This window comes from Thunnus maccoyii, chromosome 22 (genome assembly GCF_910596095.1).
Source record: "Thunnus maccoyii chromosome 22, fThuMac1.1, whole genome shotgun sequence".
Taxonomy (NCBI): domain Eukaryota; kingdom Metazoa; phylum Chordata; class Actinopteri; order Scombriformes; family Scombridae; genus Thunnus; species Thunnus maccoyii.
In genome coordinates this window covers 20,555,193-20,576,201 of record NC_056554.1, presented here as the reverse complement: position 1 = coordinate 20,576,201, position 21,009 = coordinate 20,555,193, and the positions used below count along the sequence as shown (strand labels likewise).

The following is a 21,009-nucleotide window of genomic DNA, read 5'->3' as shown; positions in this document are numbered from 1 at the left end:
TGATTTAGCATTAAGTGAAACCAACTTCCTTACACATCTGGCACAGGGGAAATTATTCAGTAAAGATCGAATGATAAGTCTGATGCAGTAATTTTTTCTACTTGTTCTTTCCACAAGCTGCTACTTGTAAAAATCTACTGGGGTAATGACACATCAGTTGTTGGCCTCACTGAGCCGCTAGCATGGCTGCAGACTCTAGAATCTAGTTATATTTCTGGTTATGTACAGGTTTACAGGTGTGTCTAGAAAGAGAGATTTTTAGTCATTTTATAAATATTTAGCATCCAAATCTTTGTTTTGCACTTAAGAAGGGTGTTAATAAACTTTACTAACATAAATTTAAAAGATATAAATGTTGTCATTAGTATTTTCCTCCCTCTGCATCTCCAGAGACACTGGACTGCTGTGCATCTGCCCCACATTTGCATTAATACATGCATCTAATGCCTACCACACACTAGAAGACTTCGAAAAAACTAAGGTTTAACAGCCTCTCACATCTAAAGACAATGTGTCATAAGCCATTGAGTTTTTAGTCACAGACTAAGATTTTGCAAGGACAGGGGATATTGCAGGGTCACTATTTACAAGACTACAACTAGATTTTGTTTAAGATTATTTCCCATCCTGCTCCTGGTAAAATTTACAAGAGGAAAAAAGTTGAACAATGGAGCAGAAACAGAAGCTGCTTTTGTCCACAACCGCCCTTGTGTGTTCAGTGGTTTGTTCTAAAACAACAGCCAAAAGAAAATGTTAATTAATTAATTAAGTTATAAGACAATCACATTTCAAAAGGTGTCGTCCTAAACTTGTATATTTACAACTTTAAAACAACTACATAGTTTATACCGCTGCCCATAGAAACCACTACAACAAGATAACTATCTAGACACAGCTCTTTCAGCTGCTGGATGTTGGAGTATGTTTTTAAACCCTGCAAACTGCCCTCCATACATTTTTGCTTATATTCGTTTCTTTTACTTTTTTGAACATTATTGTTTGTTCAGTATTTGTTGAATATTTTCAGTATTTTTGGGATTCAATATGTAAATCACTTATTGTTAACATGCCTTATTGTAGATTCACATTATATGGCATATACGTTTGTATGGGTTAGCCTAACTCTAACCCTCAGCACTGTCCATTTTTATGTGGATGATATCATCCTGTCTCAGACCAGGCCTTCTCCAGGTTACAGTCTGCTTTTGATGACATCCAGGCCTCCATGTTCAATTTATAGCTTATTTTAAACTCATAAAAGACTAAATGTGTGCATTTCAGAAGAGCACCAAATGTTATCCAAGCTATTTTTTTTACACAATTAGCACTATTAGTTTATTAAAACGTTTTAAAATTTGTTTGAAAATATAGTTCCAATAATAATTTAATTGTCTTATTTTTTGTGTGTGCTGTTATGATTTTAGTGCATTGCCTATTTTGTCATGCTGAGATATTTTACTTACTATGGTAAAAAATTATGATGTTCTCACCCAAAATCAGGACTTGATGTGCTGAAAGCTCCTGATAAACTTTATGTCAGCTTTGGAGAACTAAAACATCCCAAATTGTTATATTAAATATTTCACCCAAATAGAATTCACAATTCGTATTTGCTTTGACTGAAATTTCTTAACAACTATTGAATGGATTGCCATAAAATTTGAAGTACACATTCATGTCCCCCTCACTTTGGTGATCCCTTAACTTTTCATCAAGTGCCATTGTCAGGTCATTATTTCAAGTTGCCCAGTACTTTGGTTTATGACCAAATATCTGCAATCAATGACATTCCCATCACTCTCAGCTGTACTTTGTGTTTAGTCCTAATTAGTAAAGTAAATGTTAGCATGCTCACATGCTAAACTAAGATGGTGAACATGGTAAACATTACACCTGCTAAACATCATCATGCTAACAGCAAAATTGCCACTTATCACTTGGGAAAGTGCAAAAAATGTATTTACTTGTTAAAGGGCACTGCATCATGGCCGTCAAAATGCCCCTCCTCACTCCAACATTATGTCAGTTTGTTTTCATCTAATTTATACTTGTGATTACTGAAATTCAATCGTTTTGAATGAACAGCAGAAACATAAGAGGAAGATCACTGCTTTTGCATGCCTGCAAGTTCTAAAAGATGATTTGTTTTTCATTTGAACAGCAGAAATTTTGTCTACAGTTTCAAACTCTTGCAAACACAAAGGTCTGCAAAAGGTTTGGATGATGTTGCTTTAATTGTATGTTTTTGTGATAATGACATTTTGACCTGAAAAGTTTGTAACATCATTGTCATTACTTGTAAGATTATTATTAATTTATTAATAATTAATTAAGATTATTAATGTCACAGACCAGCTTGTTTCAATGCTCAAGCGTTTTATTTTTGCATGAGACAAGAAAGAACAGTTCACCATAGAGCTGCAACGATAAGTCGATTAATCAATTAGTCAATTGACAGAAAATTAATCGCTGACTATTTTTACGATCGATTAATTGTTTCGAGTCCAGCTTCTGAAATGGGAATATTTTCTGTTTTTTTAAGTCTTCTATGATAATAAAACAAATAGTGAATATCTTTGGGTTGTTTGCTGTTGGTCAGGACAAAACAAGACATTTGAGGATGCATCTTGGGCTGCTGGAAACACTTTTCACCATTTTCTGGCATTTAATAAACCAAATGACTGACTGATTAATCGAGAAAACAATTGACAATAATCATTAGTTGCAGCTCTTGTTCACTTTCAAGAGTAAGGTGCTAAAAGCATTCTTTCAAAACACATTCAGTCCGCTCTTATTAAAGGCACAAGGCCTGAGAGACAATCCAGCTTCTGTTAATGTCACTTGTCGCTTCATTCCTTAAGTAGCGTTACAGCGATAGAGATGAAGTAATAATATGAAATGATATGAGTTGATATGATATGATAGATCAACACAAAGACAGATGCTTTTGAAAATAGGCACATAAACACACCTCTACCAGTTTTTATGCTACTGCACACCTACATGTCAGGAATCAGTAGCGGTTCTTGACACAGACAGATGGTTTTCGGCTGTAGCACAAATCATCATCCCAGCACCTTTGAGCTGTAAGTACCCAAAAAAAAGAAACAAAAAAACGTGTCAGTAAACACTACACAAATCAAAACCTGAAACTGTGGATACCAATTTATCTTGGAGCAAAGTTGAGATTTTTCACTGTTTATCCTTATCATTAACATCACTCATTTACTGTTTTCATTTACCTGAATAATTCATTTGCAGACAGTGCTGCCTGCCATTATAGCCGTTATTGGGCTCTCCACGACACCAGTACCGATAGTTGAATCGCCTACCATTACTCCACAGCCAAACTTTCTCCTAGAAGATAGAATTTAAAATGACATTAATTTAAAAAAAAAGTTTAATAAAGTAACTGCTGGACCTTGTGCAATGACGAATAAAATACCTCTACTGCATCATAGCCTCCGATCCATGCCGCTCTATACCCGTGACAGCGATTAATTATCAGCCTCTGAATCCTACAGTACTCCCCATAGCTATGTACCGATGCAAGGTTTCCACCCATGGCCTGGCAATTTTTCTAGAGTGGAAATAAAGAGGAAGAGAGAGAGAGACAGGAGTTGCTATGAAACAAATACAGGAATACATCACAGACAGACCTTCGTCAAACAAAATCCTGTCTGATTTTCTTTTTTTGGGTGCTGTTTGCCCCATTTTCCAGTTGTGCAGTATATAGTGATCCCAATAGCCATAGCAACCTTCAATTCACTGGAATCCATGATCCCCCAAAACTTACTTGAGTAACTTACTCGAGTAAACTGTTATTCAGTTTGGTTTGGTATGCTAGGAGTGTGATAAAAAGGCATTGTTTCATTATGAAACAATTACGTCAAGAGGAAAATAGTAAAAATGTCAGAGAGTTAAAATCCTGGCAACACCAACAGTGATGTTAGTCAGAGGCCAGAGGAACAACAACAAAGGAGCTGGAATATTTTGTCACATTTTGTAGGTGCTTCCATTGGTCCCTGTCTGTATGTGAATTTTTCAGTCAGTTTTCTGAGGTTTGACAGACAGTTGACCGTCTATTTCTGCATCTGCTTGCGTTCTGTCTACACTTTGGTTCAATCTACCAGTCCTATCAGAGTGTTGAATATCTTTTAAACTTTTTTTAAAAAGTTGTTTGAAATAGGCATATGGAATCAAAGTTAACCTTATTACCTCAGCTTGAGCCCAACGCAATGGTCTTGAAACGTAGCGGAAACAGCGGCCATAGATCCTTTTCCAACCATAGGAACACCCATATGTCCTTTTGACCAGGTCTGTCTCTGCTGAGGACAATTAGAGAATATAGTGTGTATGTGTTGAATTTTCATATCGTGATATAAAATCAAATTTGATGGCATAATAGAAAATGCTATAACATAAAACAGCATAACACAACACAGTATAATATAACATTACATTACAAAAGTGAGATAGTGGCCTTTATCAGAGACAAACTGGTAATTTAACACAAAATTTAGGAAAAGAAGAAAAAATAAAGAATATGTGTAGCATCATAACAAAGAGCAATATATTTTAAATATAAAGGCTACTTACCTGTTTGGTCATTTTCAAGTTTGGCTTCTGCAGGATCTAGAAAGTTTGACATAACAGTTATTGACTGGATTGTTGCTGTTTAGAGACAATACACACAGTTTTTCTATGTGTTTAATTATATGTAACACTTTCTATAAAGAACACCCACCATCAGCTGTAGTCAAAGCCATAATGGTGCAAATAAGTGCAGCCGCAGTCAGCATCTTCATGGTGAAGATGATGTTGAAGATGAAAATAGCCTTTAGTAAAGAGAAACAAACATGTTATTAATACTTCTGTATGGAGCAGATGACGGTAGTGACTGTTAGTTCAAAAATTAAGAGTTCATATCACACCTGGTGCCGAATTATTTGCTCTTTTCAGCCTGTAGCTTCAGCCTACCTGTGTGCAGGTGTTTCACAAGACAAAGACCATCTCTTATATATAGTTACCTATCTTGACATCTCTCACAAAAAGGGAACTGAGGGCACAAACAAACATATTGAGACATCATTATCAGATAAAGTATACCGAGAACGTTGAAGGCTTATGTGGCAAGAGCGGGGGGAGGTTTTTTTTTGTTTTTTTTTAAATAGTGTCAACTATGCTACCTCGGGAATTGCACCCCACTAAATTTTTTAGTCTAACTGCTTTGGGACCCAAGGAAGAAAAAAAGAGAAAAGGTCATACAGGCTCAAAAACACTTGACCGAGAAGTGATTCTAAACATAAGCAATAATTTTATTCAATATGTAAATTTAAAATGACAGGCAGTCTCAAAACTTTAAAATCCAAAAACAGCACTGCCACCAGTTAAGACCAAATGATATACAAATGTCCCCCCCAATGGTCAACTGTAAATAAAACCAACACACACACACACCCAGCTGACCAAAGAGAAGGCACAAAAGAAAGAGAAAAAATAAAGAGAAAAAAGAAATAATAATAATACTAATTAGACAAAACCACGAAACACAGGACCTACATGGGCCGCTTCAGTTCACTCCTAACTGAACAGAGCCACAGGGCCGAACCAGTTGCAGAGATGCTGATCAATATGTAGAGGTGTGAAAATGTAAAAACAACACAGCTGTTGTAGAAATGTAGCTATATAGAAATAGCAGATGTAGTGATGTAAAGACAGATCAGCAGAGAAAAAGCAAAACCAGCTGTTGTAGAAATGTGTAAAAATGTATATCTATAGATAGACAGAGCAGCATTTGCTCGGGGAGTGTGGGGCCAGGAAAGGGCCACCCACCGTAGGGCACAGCCTGGCTTCAAAAATACCTGCAAAGTGCAAGAGACACTAAAATTACCAACTGGGAACTACACCTGAATTAAAAGTAATGCAAAGTCATATATACATACCAAAGAGAGTGAAGGTGCAGCTTCCCAGCAGCGGGAGGGGGACAGCTGCAAAACTGCAGCTCAATCACTATTGACAGCAGATCAGAGACAATAAAAAAAAACATTTACCTGGAAGCTAGATAGAAGCTGCCTAAAGTTAGTGAAATAAAATTGAGCCACCCTATCTTGACAAAAACGAAGCTGCGTTTGTCTACATGCCACGTTACTTTTGAAGTATACACATAGCATACACACAACCAAACTCAAAGAATTGGGCATAACACTCACCATCAGCTCTGGCCAAGCCATTATGGCACTAACAACCACATATGCAGTCGGCATCTTCATGGTGGAGATGATAAAGATGCTGAAGATGACTACCTTCTACCTTCAATAAGGAAACAGACAAGTCACTAACACTTGTGAACAGTGTGAAATTTTAACAAAAGGGATTGTGGCCTGTGAAGACGATTGAGATTGTACCACGAAATCATGGATAAAGCTGAGGACACAGTAAATTAGATCTTACTGATACTACGCATAAATAACAAGCGCAATGATATACTCAGTAATGTTTAAAGTTTAGATTGTAAAAACATCTCAGTCATAATATTTCCAAAAAACCACTAATCTGAAGCTTTACAATATAAATAGTTTATGTTACCAATGAATATTCAAAATTCTGAATCATTTTGCAAAACCAGTCAGTCTGCTTATTAAAATTTCTGCTTCTATTAAGAATTCATAGTAAATCTCTGCCATTGTTCAGCTGTACCAGCAGCAGTGTGTCTCTATGATCCTCTTGCTCTTCCATGACTACACATTGCTACTTGTTACTTTGATCATGAAGGTGACAATACTCCATAGAGTACAATATAGTATAGAATTGAGCATTTATAGTATATAGTTTCGAGAATGTTATAGTTCCCCGCCAAAACTGACAGAAGGGCTGGACTGCTCAAAACGAGGACTGTGGATTTTTTCTCAATGGAAAACACAGGACATGTGATTTACAGAGCACATATGTATGCTGTAGCAGAAAAGAGACAAACTCCATACTCCGCTGTTCAGTATAAAAAGCCTTTAAGGAAGATTTAGCAATAACTAAAACCCTCTTCTTCACTCTGAAATGTATGTGGCAAAGATACAATAACTCTGATGCAATAATTCAACATCCCTTTCCTTGAATACACACATTCATACCTCTGAGAAACGTACTGGGGCAATGTCATATCAGGGTTATTGCTTAATTGATTTTAATGAGAACATCTACAAGTTAGTTTGGCCCCCAAATTATTGATAAAGGTGCCCCCCAAGGATCAATATTAGGCCCCCTGTTATTTACCCTACACATAAATAACATTTACTTTCCAACTCAGCACTGTCCATTTTTATGTGGATGATACCATCGTGTCTCAGACCAGGCGCTCCCCAAGTTACAGTCTGCTTTTGATGACTTCCAGGCCTCTGTGTTAAATTTATAGGTTGTTCTATACTCATAAAAGACTAAATGTGTGCATTTCACAAGAGCACGAAATACTATCCATGCTCTAAAGGGAGATCTAATTGACACAGAACAGCAATATAATACTTGGGAATCTGGATAGAAAGCAGCTCAACAAAACTCATGTTGAACATCTTGCTCAGACAAAAAATTGTACTTTTCTCACAATGAGGCACTTTTTTTTTTTTTTAAACTTTTTTTCTTTTTTACACAATTAGCACTATTAGTCTATTAAGACATTATAAAATGTGTTTTAATATACAGGTCCAATAATAATTTAATTTCTTTATTTTTTGTGTGTATTGATATCATTTTAGTGCATTGCCTATTTTGTCATGCATAGATATTTTACTTCCTATTGAAAAATTATGTTGTTCTCACCCAAAATCAGGACTTGATTTGCTGACAGCTCCAGATAAACTTTACATCAGCTCAGAGTTTCAAACTCTTGCAAACACAAAGGTCTGCAAAAGGTTTGGATGATGTTGCTTTATTTGTATGTCTGTTTTGTGATAGTGATATGCATTTTGACATTTGAAAAGTGTATAACGTCACTGTCATTACCCGTAAGACAGAAATTTCCACATAGTGCTCCAAATAATTAGTGTATTCAGTATTATTAATGTCACAGACCAGCTTGTTTCAATGCTTGAGCGTTTTATTTTTGCATGAGACAAGAAAGACCAGTTCACTCTAGAGCTGCAACGATAAGTCAATTAATCAATTAGTCGATTGACAGAAAATTAATCGGCCATTTTGATGATCAATTAATTGTTTCGAGTCATTTTTTAAGAAAAATGCTCAAATTATCTGGTTCCAGCCTCTTAAATGTGAATATTTTCTGTTTTTTAGTCTTCTATGATAGTAAAATGACTAATTGATTAGTCGAGAAAACAATTGACAATAATCATTAGTTGCAGCTCTTGTTCACTTTCAAGAATAAGTTGCTAAAAGCATTCTTTCAAAACACATTCAATCTGCTCTTATTAAAGGCATAAGGCCTTAGGAACAGTCCAGCTTCTGATTACGTAACTTATCGCTTCATTCATTTAGTAGCGTTACAGCGATGGAAATGAAATAATAATATGAAACAATATGAGTTATAGAGCCTTCAGGTTATATCAGACTGATCAACACAAAAACAGATGCACATAAACACACCTCCACCAGTTTTTGTGCTACTCCACGCCTGTATGTCAGGAATCAGTAGCGCCTCTTGACACAGACAGATGGTTTTCGTTTGTTGCAGTGATCATCATCCCAGCACCTTCGGACTGTAAGTACCAAAAAAAACCCACAAGTGTCAGTAAATGCTACACAAACCAAAACCTTAAACTGTGGATACCAATTTATCTTGGAGCAAAGTTGAGATTTTTCACTGTTTACCCTTATCATTAACATCACTCATATACTGTATTCATTTACCTGAATAATTCATTTGCAGACAGTGCTGACTGCCACGGCTGTTATTGGGCTCTCCACGACACCAGTACCGATAGTTGAATCGCCTACCATTACTCCACAGCCAAGCTCTCTCCTAAAAGACAGAATTTAAGATTACATTAATTTAAAAAAAAGTTTCATGAAGTAACTGTTGGACCTTGTGCAATGACAAATAAAATACCTCTTCTCCATCATGGCCTCCGAGCCATATCTCTCTATAGCGGTGACAGCGATGAACGATCAGCTTCTGAATGTTACGGTACTCCCGATAGCTATGTACTGATGCAAGGTTTCCACCCATGGCCTGGCAGTTTTTCTAGAGTGGAGATAAAGAGGAAGAGAGAGAGAGAGTGACAGGAGTTGCTATGAAACAAATATAGGAATACAACATAGACAGATGTTTGACAAACAAAATAGTATCTGATTTTCCTCATTCGGCTGCTTGTTTGTCCCATTTTCCAGTTGAATAGGGATCCCAATAGCCATAGCAACCTTCAATGCACTAGAATCCCCTGGGCAAGTTCCCTTTAATTACTCATGACATATTACTAATTGAAAAAGTTATAATGTTACTCATTAATAGCAAAAGTAAGTTGTTACATTACTCATTCTTACACCCTTGAACTCTGAACAAATCCCAGCTGATTCCTAAATGTAGGCTCACCATTTGTTAATGTCAGCAAGATTAAACTTTTTCTAGGTGCTTCCAGTGGTCCCTGTCTGTTGTTTGATAGTGGGGATGTGAGCTGTGTAGTTTCTGTCAATTTGTCAGTCGGTTTTCTGTGTATTGAATACTTTAAAAACTTTTTAAAAACTTTTTTAAAATTGTTATGGTTAGTGTGCAGTATCTTTGAAACGTCATGAACAGTAGTAGGCATATGGAATCAAAGTTAACCTTATTACCTCAGCTTGAGCCCAACGCAATGGTCTTGCAACGTAGCGGAAACAGCGGCCACAGAGCCTTCTCCAACCATAGGAACACCCATATGTCCTTTTGACCAGGTCTGTCTCTACTGAGGACACTTAGAGAATATAGTGTGTATGTGTTGAATTTTCATATCGTGATATAAAATCAAATTTGACGGCATAAGAGAAAATGCTATAACAAAAAATAATATAACACAACACAGTATAACATTACATAACAAAAGTGACATAATGGCCTTTATCAGAGACAAACTGGTAATTTAACACAACATTTAAGAAAAGAAGAAAAAATAAAGAATAGGTGTAGTATCATTACAAAGAGCAATATATTTGAAATCTAAAGGCTACTTACCTGTTTGGTCATTTTCGGATTTGGCTTCTGCAGGATCTAGAAAGTTTGACATAACAGTTATTGACTGGATTGTTGCTGTTTAGAGACAATACACACAGTTTCTCTATGTCTTTAATTATATGTAACACTTTCTATAAAGAAAACCCACCATCAGCTGTAGTCAAAGCCATAATGGTGCACATAAGTGCAGCCACAGTCAGCATCTTCATGGTGAAGATGATGTTGAAGATGATAATAGCCTACAGTAAAGAGAAACAAACATGTTATAAATACTTTTATACGGACCAGATGACTGGTATTGACTGTCAGTTCAAAAAAATAAGAGTTCATATCACACCTGGTGCCGAATTATCTGCTCTTCTCAGCCTGTAGCTTCAGCCTGCCTGTGTGCAGGTCTTTCACAAGACAAAGATCAGCTCTTATATACAGTTACCTATCTTTACATCTCTCACAAAAAGGGAACTGAGAGCACAAACAAACATATTGAGACATCATTATCAGATAAAGTGTACCGAGACAGTTGAAGGTTTATGTGGCAAGAGCGGGGGGAGGTTTTTTTTTTTTTTTTTTTAAATAGTGTCAACTATGCCACCTTGGGAAATTGCACCCCACTAAATTTTTTAGTCTAACCACATTGGGACCCAAGGAAGAAAAAAAGAAGAAAAGGTCATACAGGCTCAAAAACACTTGACCGAGAAGTGATTCTAAACATAAGCAATAATTTTATTCAATATGTAAATTTAAAATGACAGGCAGTCTCAAAACTTTAAAATCCAAAAACATCACTGCAACCAGTTAAGACCAAATGATTTAAATAAAACCAACACACAAACACACACACGCACCCAGCTGACCAAAGAGAAAGCACCAAAAAAAAAAGAAAGAGAAAAAAAATAAAAATAATACTAATTAGACAAAACCACGAAACACAGGACCTACAAAAAACTAACTAAACCTTCAACTAAACCACCAACAAACTGAAAAGGGGACCTTATATAACTAAACAATAAATAGGACTATGTGAATTTGTCCTCCAAATTTAAATAAACCTCCAAAAAAAAAGAAAAAGAAAAAAAACAAGAAAACTGAAAAACACAAACTACTTAGTGTCCTACATGGGCCGCTTCAGTTCACTCCTAACCGAACAGAGCCACAGGGCCGAACCAGTTGCAGAGATGCTGATCAATATGTAGAGGTGTGAAAATGTAAAAACAACACAGCTGTTGCAGAAATGTAGCTATATAGACATAGCAGATGTAGTGATGTCAAGACAGATCAGCAGAGAAAAAGCAAAACCAGCTGTTGTAGAAATGTGTAAAAATGTATATCTATAGATAGACAGAGCAGCATTTGCTCGGGGAGTGTGGGGCCAGGAAAGGGCCACCCACCGTAGGGCACAGCCTGGCTTCAAAAATACCTGCAAAGTGCAAGAGACACTAAAATTACCAACTGGGAACTACACCTGAATTAAAAGTAATGCAAAGTCATATATACATACCAAAGAGAGTGAAGGTGCAGCTTCCCAGCAGCGGGAGGGGGACAGCTGCAAAGCTGCAGCTCAATCACTATTGACAGCAGATCAGAGACAATTAAAAAAACATTTACCTGGAAGCCAGATAGAAGCTGCCTAAAGTTAGTGAAATAAAATTGAGCCACCCTATCTTGACAAAAACGAAGCTGCGTTTGTCTACATGCCACGTTACTTTTGAAGTATACACATAGCATACACACAACCAAACTCAAAGAATTGGGCATAACACTCACCATCAGCTCTGGCCAGAACCATTATGGCACTAACAACCACATATGCAGTCGGCATCTTCATGGTGGAGATGATAAAGATGCTGAAGATGACTACCTTCTACCTTCAATAAGGAAACACAGACAAGTCACTAACACTTGTGAACAGTGTGAAATTTAAACAAAAGGGATTGTGGCCTGTGAAGACGATTAAGATTGTACCAAGAAATCATGGATAAAGCTGAGGACACAGTAAATTAGATCTTACTGATACTACACATAAATAACAAGCGCAATGATATACTCAGTAATGTTTAAAGTTTAGGTTGTAAAACATCTGTCATAATATTTCCAAAAAACCACTAATCTGAAGCTTTACAATATATATAGTTTATATGTTACCAATGAATATTCAAAATTCTGAATCATTTTGCAAAACCAGTCAGTCTGCTTATTAAAATTCCTGCTTCTATTAAGAATTCATAGCAAATCTCTGCCATTGTTCAGCTGTACCAGCAGCAGTGTGTCTCTATGATCCTCTTGCTCTTCCATGACTACACATTGTAGTGCATTGCCTATTTTGTCATGCATAGATATTGTACTTCCTATTGAAAAATTATGTTGTTCTCACCCAAAATCAGGACTTGATGTGCTGACAGCTCCAGATAAACTTTATGTCAGCTTTGGAGAACTAAAACATCCCAACTTGTTATATTAAATATTTCACCCAAAGAGAATCCATATTTCATATTTGCTTTGACTGAAATTTCTCAACAACTATTGGATGGATTGCCATAAAATTCTCACACACTACACTAAGATGGTGAACATGGTAAACATTACACCTGCTAAACATCATCATGTGAACTGCAAAATTACCACTTATCACTTGGGAAAGTGCAAAAAATGTATTTATTTGTTAAAGGACACTGCATCATGGCTGTCACAATGCCCCTCCTCACTCGAACATTATGTCAGTTTGTTTTCATCTAATTTATACTTGTGATTACTGAAATTCAATCATTTTGAATGAACAACAGAAACATAAGAGGAAGACCACTGCTTTTGCATGTCTGCAAGTTCTAAAAGATGATTTGTTTTTCATTTGAACAGCAGAAATTTTGTCTACAGTTTCAAACTCTTGCAAACACAAAGGTCTGCAAAAGGTTTGGATGATGTTGCTTTATTTGTATGTCTGTTTTGTGATAGTGATATGCATTTTGACATTTGAAAAGTGTGTAACATCACTGTCATTACCCGTAAGACAGAAATTTCCACATAGCGCTCCAAATAATTAGTGTATTCAGTATTATTAATGTCACAGACCAGCTTGTTTCAATGCTTGAGCGTTTTATTTTTGCATGAGACAAGAAAGACCAGTTCACTCTAGAGCTGCAACGATAAGTCGATTAATCAATTAGTCGATTGACAGAAAATTAATTGGCCATTTTGATGATCAATTAATTGTTTCAAGTCATTTTTTAAGAAAAATGCTCAGATTCTCTGGTTCCAGCTTCTTAAATGTGAATATTTTCTATTTTTTAGTCTTCTATGATAGTAAAATGACTAATTGATTAGTCGAGAAAACAGTTGACAATAATCATTAGTTGCAGCTCTTGTTCACTTTCAAGAATAAGTTGCTAAAAGCATTCTTTCAAAACACATTCAATCTGCTCTTATTAAAGGCATAAGGCCTTAGGAACAGTCCAGCTTCTGTTTACGTAACTTATCGCTTCATTCATTTAGTAGCGTTACAGCGATAGAAATGAAATAATAATATGAAACAATATGAGTTATAGAGCCTTCAGGTTATATCAGACTGATCAACACAAAAACAGGTGCTTTTGAAAATATGCACATAAATACACCTCCACCAGTTTTTGTGCTACTCCACGCCTGTATGTCAGGAATCAGTAGCGCCTCTTGACACAGACAGATGGTTTTCGTTTGTTGCAGTGATCATCATCCCAGCACCTTCGGACTGTAAGTACCAAAAAAACCCACAAGTGTCAGTAAATGCTACACAAACCAAAACCAGAAACTGTGGATACCACTTTATCTTGGAGCAAAATTGAGATTTTTCACTGTTTACCCTTATCATTAACATCACTCATATACTGTATTAATTTACCTGTATGATTCATTGTTAGACAGTGCTGCCTGCCGTGGTAGTTATTGGGCTCTCCACGACACCAGTACCGATAGTTGAATCGCCTACCATTACTCCACAGCCAAGCTCTCTCCTAAAAGACAGAATTTAAGATTACATTAATTTAAAAAAAAGTTTCATGAAGTAACTGTTGGACCTTGTGCAATGACAAATAAAATACCTCTTCTCCATCATGGCCTCCGAGCCATATCTCTCTATAGCTGTGACAGCGATGAACGATCAGCCTCTGAATGCTACGGTACTCCCGATAGCTATGTACTGATGCAAGGTTTCCACCCATGGCCTGGCAGTTTTTCTAGAGTGGAGATAAAGAGGAAGAGAGAGAGAGAGTGACAGGAGTTGCTATGAAACAAATATAGGAATACAACATAGACAGATGTTTGACAAACAAAATAGTATCTGATTTTCCTCATTCGGCTGCTTGTTTGTCCCATTTTCCAGTTGAATAGGGATCCCAATAGCCATAGCAACCTTCAATGCACTAGAATCCCCTGGGCAAGTTCCCTTTAATTACTCATGACATATTACTAATTGAAAAAGTTATAATGTTACTCATTAATAGCAAAAGTAAGTTGTTACATTACTCATTCTTACACCCTTGAACTCTGAACAAATCTCAGCTGATTCCTAAATGTAGGCTCACCATTTGTTAATGTCAGCAAGATTAAACTTTTTCTAGGTGCTTCCAGTGGTCCCTGTCTGTTGTTTGATAGTGGGGATGTGAGCTGTGTAGTTTCTGTCAATTTGTCAGTCGGTTTTCTGTGTATTGAATACTTTAAAAACTTTTTAAAAACTTTTTTAAAATTGTTATGGTTAGTGTGCAGTATCTTTGAAACGTCATGAACAGTAGTAGGCATATGAAATCAAAGTTAACCTTATTACCTCAGCTTGAGCCCAACGCAATGGTCTTGCAACGTAGCGGAAACAGCGGCCACAGAGCCTTCTCCAACCATAGGAACACCCATATGTCCTTTTGACCAGGTCTGTCTCTACTGAGGACACTTAGAGAATATAGTGTGTATGTGTTGAATTTTCATATCGTGATATAAAATCAAATTTGACGGCATAAGAGAAAATGCTATAACAAAAAATAACATAACACAACACAGTATAACATTACATAACAAAAGTGACATAATGGCCTTTATCAGAGACAAACTGGTAATTTAACACAACATTTAAGAAAAGAAGAAAAAATAAAGAATAGGTGTAGTATCATTACAAAGAGCAATATATTTGAAATCTAAAGGCTACTTACCTGTTTGGTCATTCTCGGATTTGGCTTCTGCAGGATCTAGAAAGTTTGACATAACAGTTATTGACTGGATTGTTGCTGTTTAGAGACAATACACACAGTTTCTCTATGTCTTTAATTATATGTAACACTTTCTATAAAGAAAACCCACCATCAGCTGTAGTCAAAGCCATAATGGTGCACATAAGTGCAGCCACAGTCAGCATCTTCATGGTGAAGATGATGTTGAAGATGATAATAGCCTTCAGTAAAGAGAAACAAACATGTTATAAATACTTTTATACGGACCAGATGACTGGTATTGACTGTCAGTTCAAAAAAATAAGAGTTCATATCACACCTGGTGCCGAATTATCTGCTCTTCTCAGCCTGTAGCTTCAGCCTGCCTGTGTGCAGGTCTTTCACAAGACAAAGACCAGCTCTTATATATAATTACCTATCTTGACATCTTTCACAAAAAGGGAACTGAGGGCTCAAAAAAACATATTGCGACATCATTATCAGATAAAGTATACTGAGAAAGTTGAAGGCTTATGTGGCAAGAGCAGGGGGAGGTTTTTTATTTTTTTTTTTTTAAATAGTGTCAACTATGCTATCTCAGGAATTGCACCTCACTCAATTTTTTAGTCTAACCGCTTTGGGACCCAAGGAAAAAAAAAAGAAAAGGTCATGCAGGCTCAAAAACACTTGACCGAGAAGTGATTCTAAATATAAGCAATAATTTTATTCAATATGTAAATTTAAAATGACAGGCAGTCTCAAAACTTTAAAATCCAAAAACAACACTGCAACCAGTTAAGACCAAATGATATACAAATGTCCCCCCCAATGGTCAACTGTAAATAAAACCAACACACACACCCAGCTGACCAAAGAGAAGGCACAAAAGAAAGAAAAAAAAATAAAGAGAAAAAAGAAATAATAATAATACTAATTATACAAAACCACGATACACAGGACCTACAAAAAAATCACTAAACCTTCAACTAAACCACCAACAAACTGAAAAGGGGACCTTATATAACTAAACAATAAATAGGACTATGTGAATTTGTCCTCCAAATTTAAATAAACCTCCAAAGAAAAAGGAAAAAAAAAACAAGAAAACTGAAAAACACACACTGCTTAGTGTCTTACATGGGCCACTTCAATTCACTCCTAACTGAACAGAGCCACAGGGCTGAACCAGTTGCAGAGATGCTGATCAATATGTAGAGGTGTGAAAATGTAAAAACAACACAGCTGTTGTAGAAATGTAGCTATATAGAAATAGCAGATGTAGTGATGTAAAGACAGATCAGCAGAGAAAAAGCAAAACCAGCTGTTGTAGAAATGTGTTAAAATGTAGATCTATAGATAGACAGAACAGCATTTGCTCGGGGAGTGTGGGGCCAGGAAAGGGCCACCCACCGTAGGGCACAGCCTGGCTTCAAAAATACCTGCAAAGTGCAAGAGACACTAAAATTACCAACTGGGAACTACACCTGAATTAAAAGTAATGCAAAGTCATATATACATACCAAAGAGAGTGAAGGTGCAGCTTCCCAGCAGCGGGAGGGGGACAGCTGCAAAGCTGCAGCTCAATCACTATTGACAGCAGATCAGAGACAATAAAAAAAAACATGTACCTGGAAGCCAGATAGAAGCTGCCTAAAGTTAGTGAAATAAAATTGAGCCAGCCTATCTTGACAAAAACGAAGCTGCGTTTGTCTACATGCCACGTTACTTTTGAAGTATACACATAGCATACACACAACCAAACTCAAAGAATTGGGCATAACACTCACCATCAGCTCTGGCCAGAGCCATTATGGCACTAACAACCACATATGCAGTCGGCATCTTCATGGTGGAGATGATAAAGATGCTGAAGATGACTACCTTCTACCTTCAATAAGGAAACACAGACAAGTCACTAACACTTGTGAACAGTGTGAAATTTTAACAAAAGGGAGTGTGGCCTGTGAAGACGATTGAGATTGTACCACGAAATCATGGACAAAGCTGAGGACACAGTAAATTAGATCTTACTGATACTACGCATAAATAACAAGCGCAATGATATACTCAGTAATGTTTAAAGTTTAGATTGTAAAAACATCTCAGTCATAATATTTCCAAAAAACCACTAATCTGAAGCTTTACAATATAAATAGTTTATGTTACCAATGAATATTTAAAATTCTGAATCATTTTGCAAAACCAGTCAGTCTGTTTATTAAAATTTCTGCTTCTATTAAGAATTCATAGTAAATCTCTGCCATTGTTCAGCTGTACCAGCAGCAGTGTGTCTCTATGATCCTCTTGCTCTTCCATGACTACACATTGCTACTTGTTACTTTGATCATGAAGGTGACAATACTCCATAGAGTACAATATAGTATAGAATTGAGCATTTATAGTATATAGTTTCGAGAATGTTATAGATCCGCGACAAAACTGACAGAAGGGCTGGACTGCTCAAAACGAGGACTGTGGATTTTTTCTCAATGGAAAACACAGGACATGTGATTTACAGAGCACATATGTATGCTGTAGCAGAAAAGAGACAAACTCCATACTCCGCTGTTCAGTATAAAAAGCCTTTAAAGAAGATTTAGCAATAACTAAAACCCTCTTCTTCACTCTGAAATGTATGTGGCAAAGATACAATAACTCTGATGCAATAATTTATCAACATCTCTTTCCTTGAATACACACATTCATACCTCTGAGAAACGTACTGGGGCAATGTTATGTCAGGGTTATTGCTTAATTGATTTTAATGAGAACATCTACAAGTTAGTTTGGCCCCCAAATTATTGATAAAGGTGCCCCCCAAGGATCAATATTAGGCCCCCTGTTATTTACCCTACACATAAATAACATTTACTTTCCAACTCAGCACTGTTCATTTTTATGTGGATGATACCATCCTGTCTCAGACCAGGCGCTCCCCAGGTTACCGTCTGCTTTTGATGACTTCCAGGCCTCTATGTTAAATTTATAGGTTGATTTTATACTCATAAAAGACTAAATGTGTGCATTTCACAAGAGCACGAAATACTATCCATGCTCTAAAGGGAGATCTAATTGACACAGAACAGCAATATAATACTTAGGAATCTGGATAGAAAGCAGCTCAACAAAACTCATGTTGAACATCTTGCTCAGACTAAAAATTGTACTTTTCTCACAATGAGGCACTTTTTTCTTTTTCCTTTTTTTTTCTTTTTTACACAATTAGGACTATTAGTCTATTAACACATTATAAAGTGTGTTTTAATATACAGGTCCAATAATAATTTAATTTCTTTATTTTTTGTGTGTATTGATATCATTTTAGTGCATTGCCTATTTTGTCATGCATAGATATTTTACTTCCTATTGAAAAATTATGTTGTTCCTACCCAAAATCAGGACTTGATGTGCTGACAGCTCCAGATAAACTTTATGTCAGCTTTGGAGAACTAAAACATCCCAACTTGTTATATTAAATATTTCACCCAAAGAGAATTCATATTTCATATTTGCTTTGACTGAAATTTCTCAACAACTATTGGATGGATTGCCATAAAATTTGAAACACACATTCATCTCTCCCTCAGGATGAATTGTAATTACTTTGGTGAACCCTTAACTTTTCATCAAGCGCCATTGTCAGGTCATTATTTCAAGTTGCCCAGTACTTTGGTTTATGACCAAATACCTGCAAACCAATGACATTCCCATCACTCTCAGCTGTACATTGTGTTTAGTCCTAATTAGTAAAGTAAATGTCAGCATGCTCACACACTACACTAAGATGGTGAACATGGTAAACATTACACCTGCTAAACATCATCATGCTAACTGCAAAATTACCACTTATCACTTGGGAAAGTGCAAAAAATGTATTTATTTGTTAAAGGACACTGCATCATGGCTGTCACAATGCCCCTCCTCACTCGAACATTATGTCAGTTTGTTTTCATCTAATTTATACTTGTGATTACTGAAATTCAATCATTTTGAATGAACAGCAGAAACATAAGAGGAAGACCACTGCTTTTGCATGCCTGCAAGTTCTAAAAGATGATTTGTTTTTCATTTGAACAGCAGAAATTTTGTCTACAGTTTCAAACTCTTGCAAACACAAAGGTCTGCAAAAGGTTTGGATGATGTTGCTTTATTTGTATGTCTGTTTTGTGATAGTGATATGCATTTTGACATTTGAAAAGTGTGTAACATCACTGTCATTACCCGTAAGACAGAAATTTCCACATAGCGCTCCAAATAATTAGTGTATTCAGTATTATTAATGTCACAGACCAGCTTGTTTCAATGCTTGAGCGTTTTATTTTTGCATGAGACAAGAAAGACCAGTTCACTCTAGAGCTGCAACGATAAGTCGATTAATCAATTAGTCGATTGACAGAAAATTAATTGGCCATTTTGATGATCAATTAATTGTTTCGAGTCATTTTTTCAGAAAAATGCTCAGATTCTCTGGTTCCAGCTTCTTAAATGTGAATATTTTCTGTTTTTTAGTCTTCTATGATAGTAAAATGACTAATTGATTAGTCGAGAAAACAGTTGACAATAATCATTAGTTGCAGCTCTTGTTCACTTTCAAGAATAAGTTGCAGTAAGCATTCTTTCAAAACACATTCAATCTGCTCTTATTAAAGGCATAAGGCCTTAGGAACAGTCCAGCTTCTGATTACGTAACTTATCGCTTCATTCCTTTAGTAGCGTTACAGCGATGGAAATGAAATAATAATATGAAACAATATGAGTTATAGAGCCTTCAGGTTATATCAGACTGATCAACACAAAAACAGGTGCTTTTGAAAATATGCACATTAACACACCTCCACCAGTTTTTGTGCTACTCCACGCCTGTATGTCAGGAATCAGTAGCACCTCTTGACACAGACAGATGGTTTTCGTTTGTAGCAGTGATCATCATCCCAGCACCTTCGGACTGTAAGTACCAAAAAACCCCCACAAGTGTCAGTAAACGCTACACAAACCAAGACCTGAAACTGTGGATACCACTTTATCTTGGAGAAAAGTTGAGATTTTTCACTGTTTACCCTTATCATTAACATCACTCATATACTGTATTCATTTACCTGAATAATTCATTTGCAGACAGTGCTGACTGCCACGGTTGTTATTGGGCTCTCCACGACACCAGTTCTGATACTTGAATCGCCTACCATTACTCCACAGCCAAGCTCTCTCCTAAAAGACAGAATTTAAGATTACATTAATTTAAAAAAAAGTTTCATGAAGTAACTGTTGGACCTTGTGCAATGACAAATAAAATACCTCTTCTCCATCATGGCCTCCGAGCCATATCTCTCTATAGCGGTGACAGAGATGAACGATCAGTGTCTGAATCTTACGGTACTCCTGATCGCTATGTACTGATGCAAGGTTTCCACCCATGGACTGGCAGTTTTTCTAGAGTGGAGATAAAGAGGAAGAGAGAGAGAGACAGGAGTTGCTATGAAACAAATATAGGAATACAACATAGACAGATGTTTGACAAACAAAATAGTATCTGATTTTCCTCATTCAGCTGCTTGTTTGTCCCATTTTCCAGGTGAATAGGGATCCCAATAGCCATAGCAACCTTCAATGCACTAGAATCCCCTGGGCAAGTTCCCTTTAATTACTCATGACATATTACTAATTGAAAAAGTTATAATGTTACTCATTAATAGC

At 36.4% G+C, this 21,009-nt stretch overlaps 5 protein-coding genes across 6 annotated transcripts in view; 1 reads left to right on the top strand and 4 right to left on the bottom strand.

Annotated features, from left to right (window-relative positions):
* Nucleotides 1–21,009, top strand: part of LOC121889430 (E3 ubiquitin-protein ligase TRIM7) — a 60,675-nt gene that overhangs the window by 13,334 nt on the left and 26,332 nt on the right. The window lies entirely within an intron of this gene.
* On the bottom strand, nt 2,550–4,995 carry LOC121889435 (ladderlectin-like). Its single transcript, XM_042401392.1, has 7 exons — nt 4,981–4,995; nt 4,748–4,838; nt 4,600–4,635; nt 4,219–4,328; nt 3,446–3,580; nt 3,243–3,357; nt 2,550–3,084 (listed from the first exon to the last, which is right to left on the bottom strand). The coding sequence occupies exons 2-7, from the start codon at nt 4,806–4,808 to the stop codon at nt 3,014–3,016; spliced, it is 528 nt and encodes a 175-aa protein (XP_042257326.1). The 5' UTR covers nt 4,809–4,838; nt 4,981–4,995; the 3' UTR covers nt 2,550–3,013.
* Nucleotides 8,580–10,584, bottom strand: LOC121889432 (type-2 ice-structuring protein-like). Its single transcript, XM_042401387.1, has 7 exons — nt 10,488–10,584; nt 10,299–10,389; nt 10,151–10,186; nt 9,775–9,893; nt 9,053–9,187; nt 8,854–8,965; nt 8,580–8,702 (listed from the first exon to the last, which is right to left on the bottom strand). Exons 2-7 carry the CDS (start codon nt 10,357–10,359, stop codon nt 8,632–8,634), a joined length of 534 nt encoding a protein of 177 aa, XP_042257321.1. The 5' UTR covers nt 10,360–10,389; nt 10,488–10,584; the 3' UTR covers nt 8,580–8,631.
* Nucleotides 13,620–15,748, bottom strand: LOC121889431 (ladderlectin-like). The gene is made up of 7 exons (XM_042401386.1): nt 15,656–15,748; nt 15,467–15,557; nt 15,319–15,354; nt 14,943–15,061; nt 14,221–14,355; nt 14,022–14,133; nt 13,620–13,871 (listed from the first exon to the last, which is right to left on the bottom strand). The coding sequence occupies exons 2-7, from the start codon at nt 15,525–15,527 to the stop codon at nt 13,801–13,803; spliced, it is 534 nt and encodes a 177-aa protein (XP_042257320.1). The 5' UTR covers nt 15,528–15,557; nt 15,656–15,748; the 3' UTR covers nt 13,620–13,800.
* LOC121889433 (type-2 ice-structuring protein-like) overlaps nt 19,822–21,009 on the bottom strand; it is a 2,329-nt gene continuing 1,141 nt past the window's right edge. The window contains exons 5-7 of the mRNA XM_042401388.1: nt 20,611–20,745; nt 20,412–20,523; nt 19,822–20,260 (exon numbers count right to left, since the gene is read on the bottom strand). Coding sequence (XP_042257322.1) covers nt 20,190–20,260; nt 20,412–20,523; nt 20,611–20,745 — 318 coding nt within the window. The 3' untranslated portion in view covers nt 19,822–20,189. The remainder of the gene's footprint in view (nt 20,261–20,411; nt 20,524–20,610; nt 20,746–21,009) is intronic.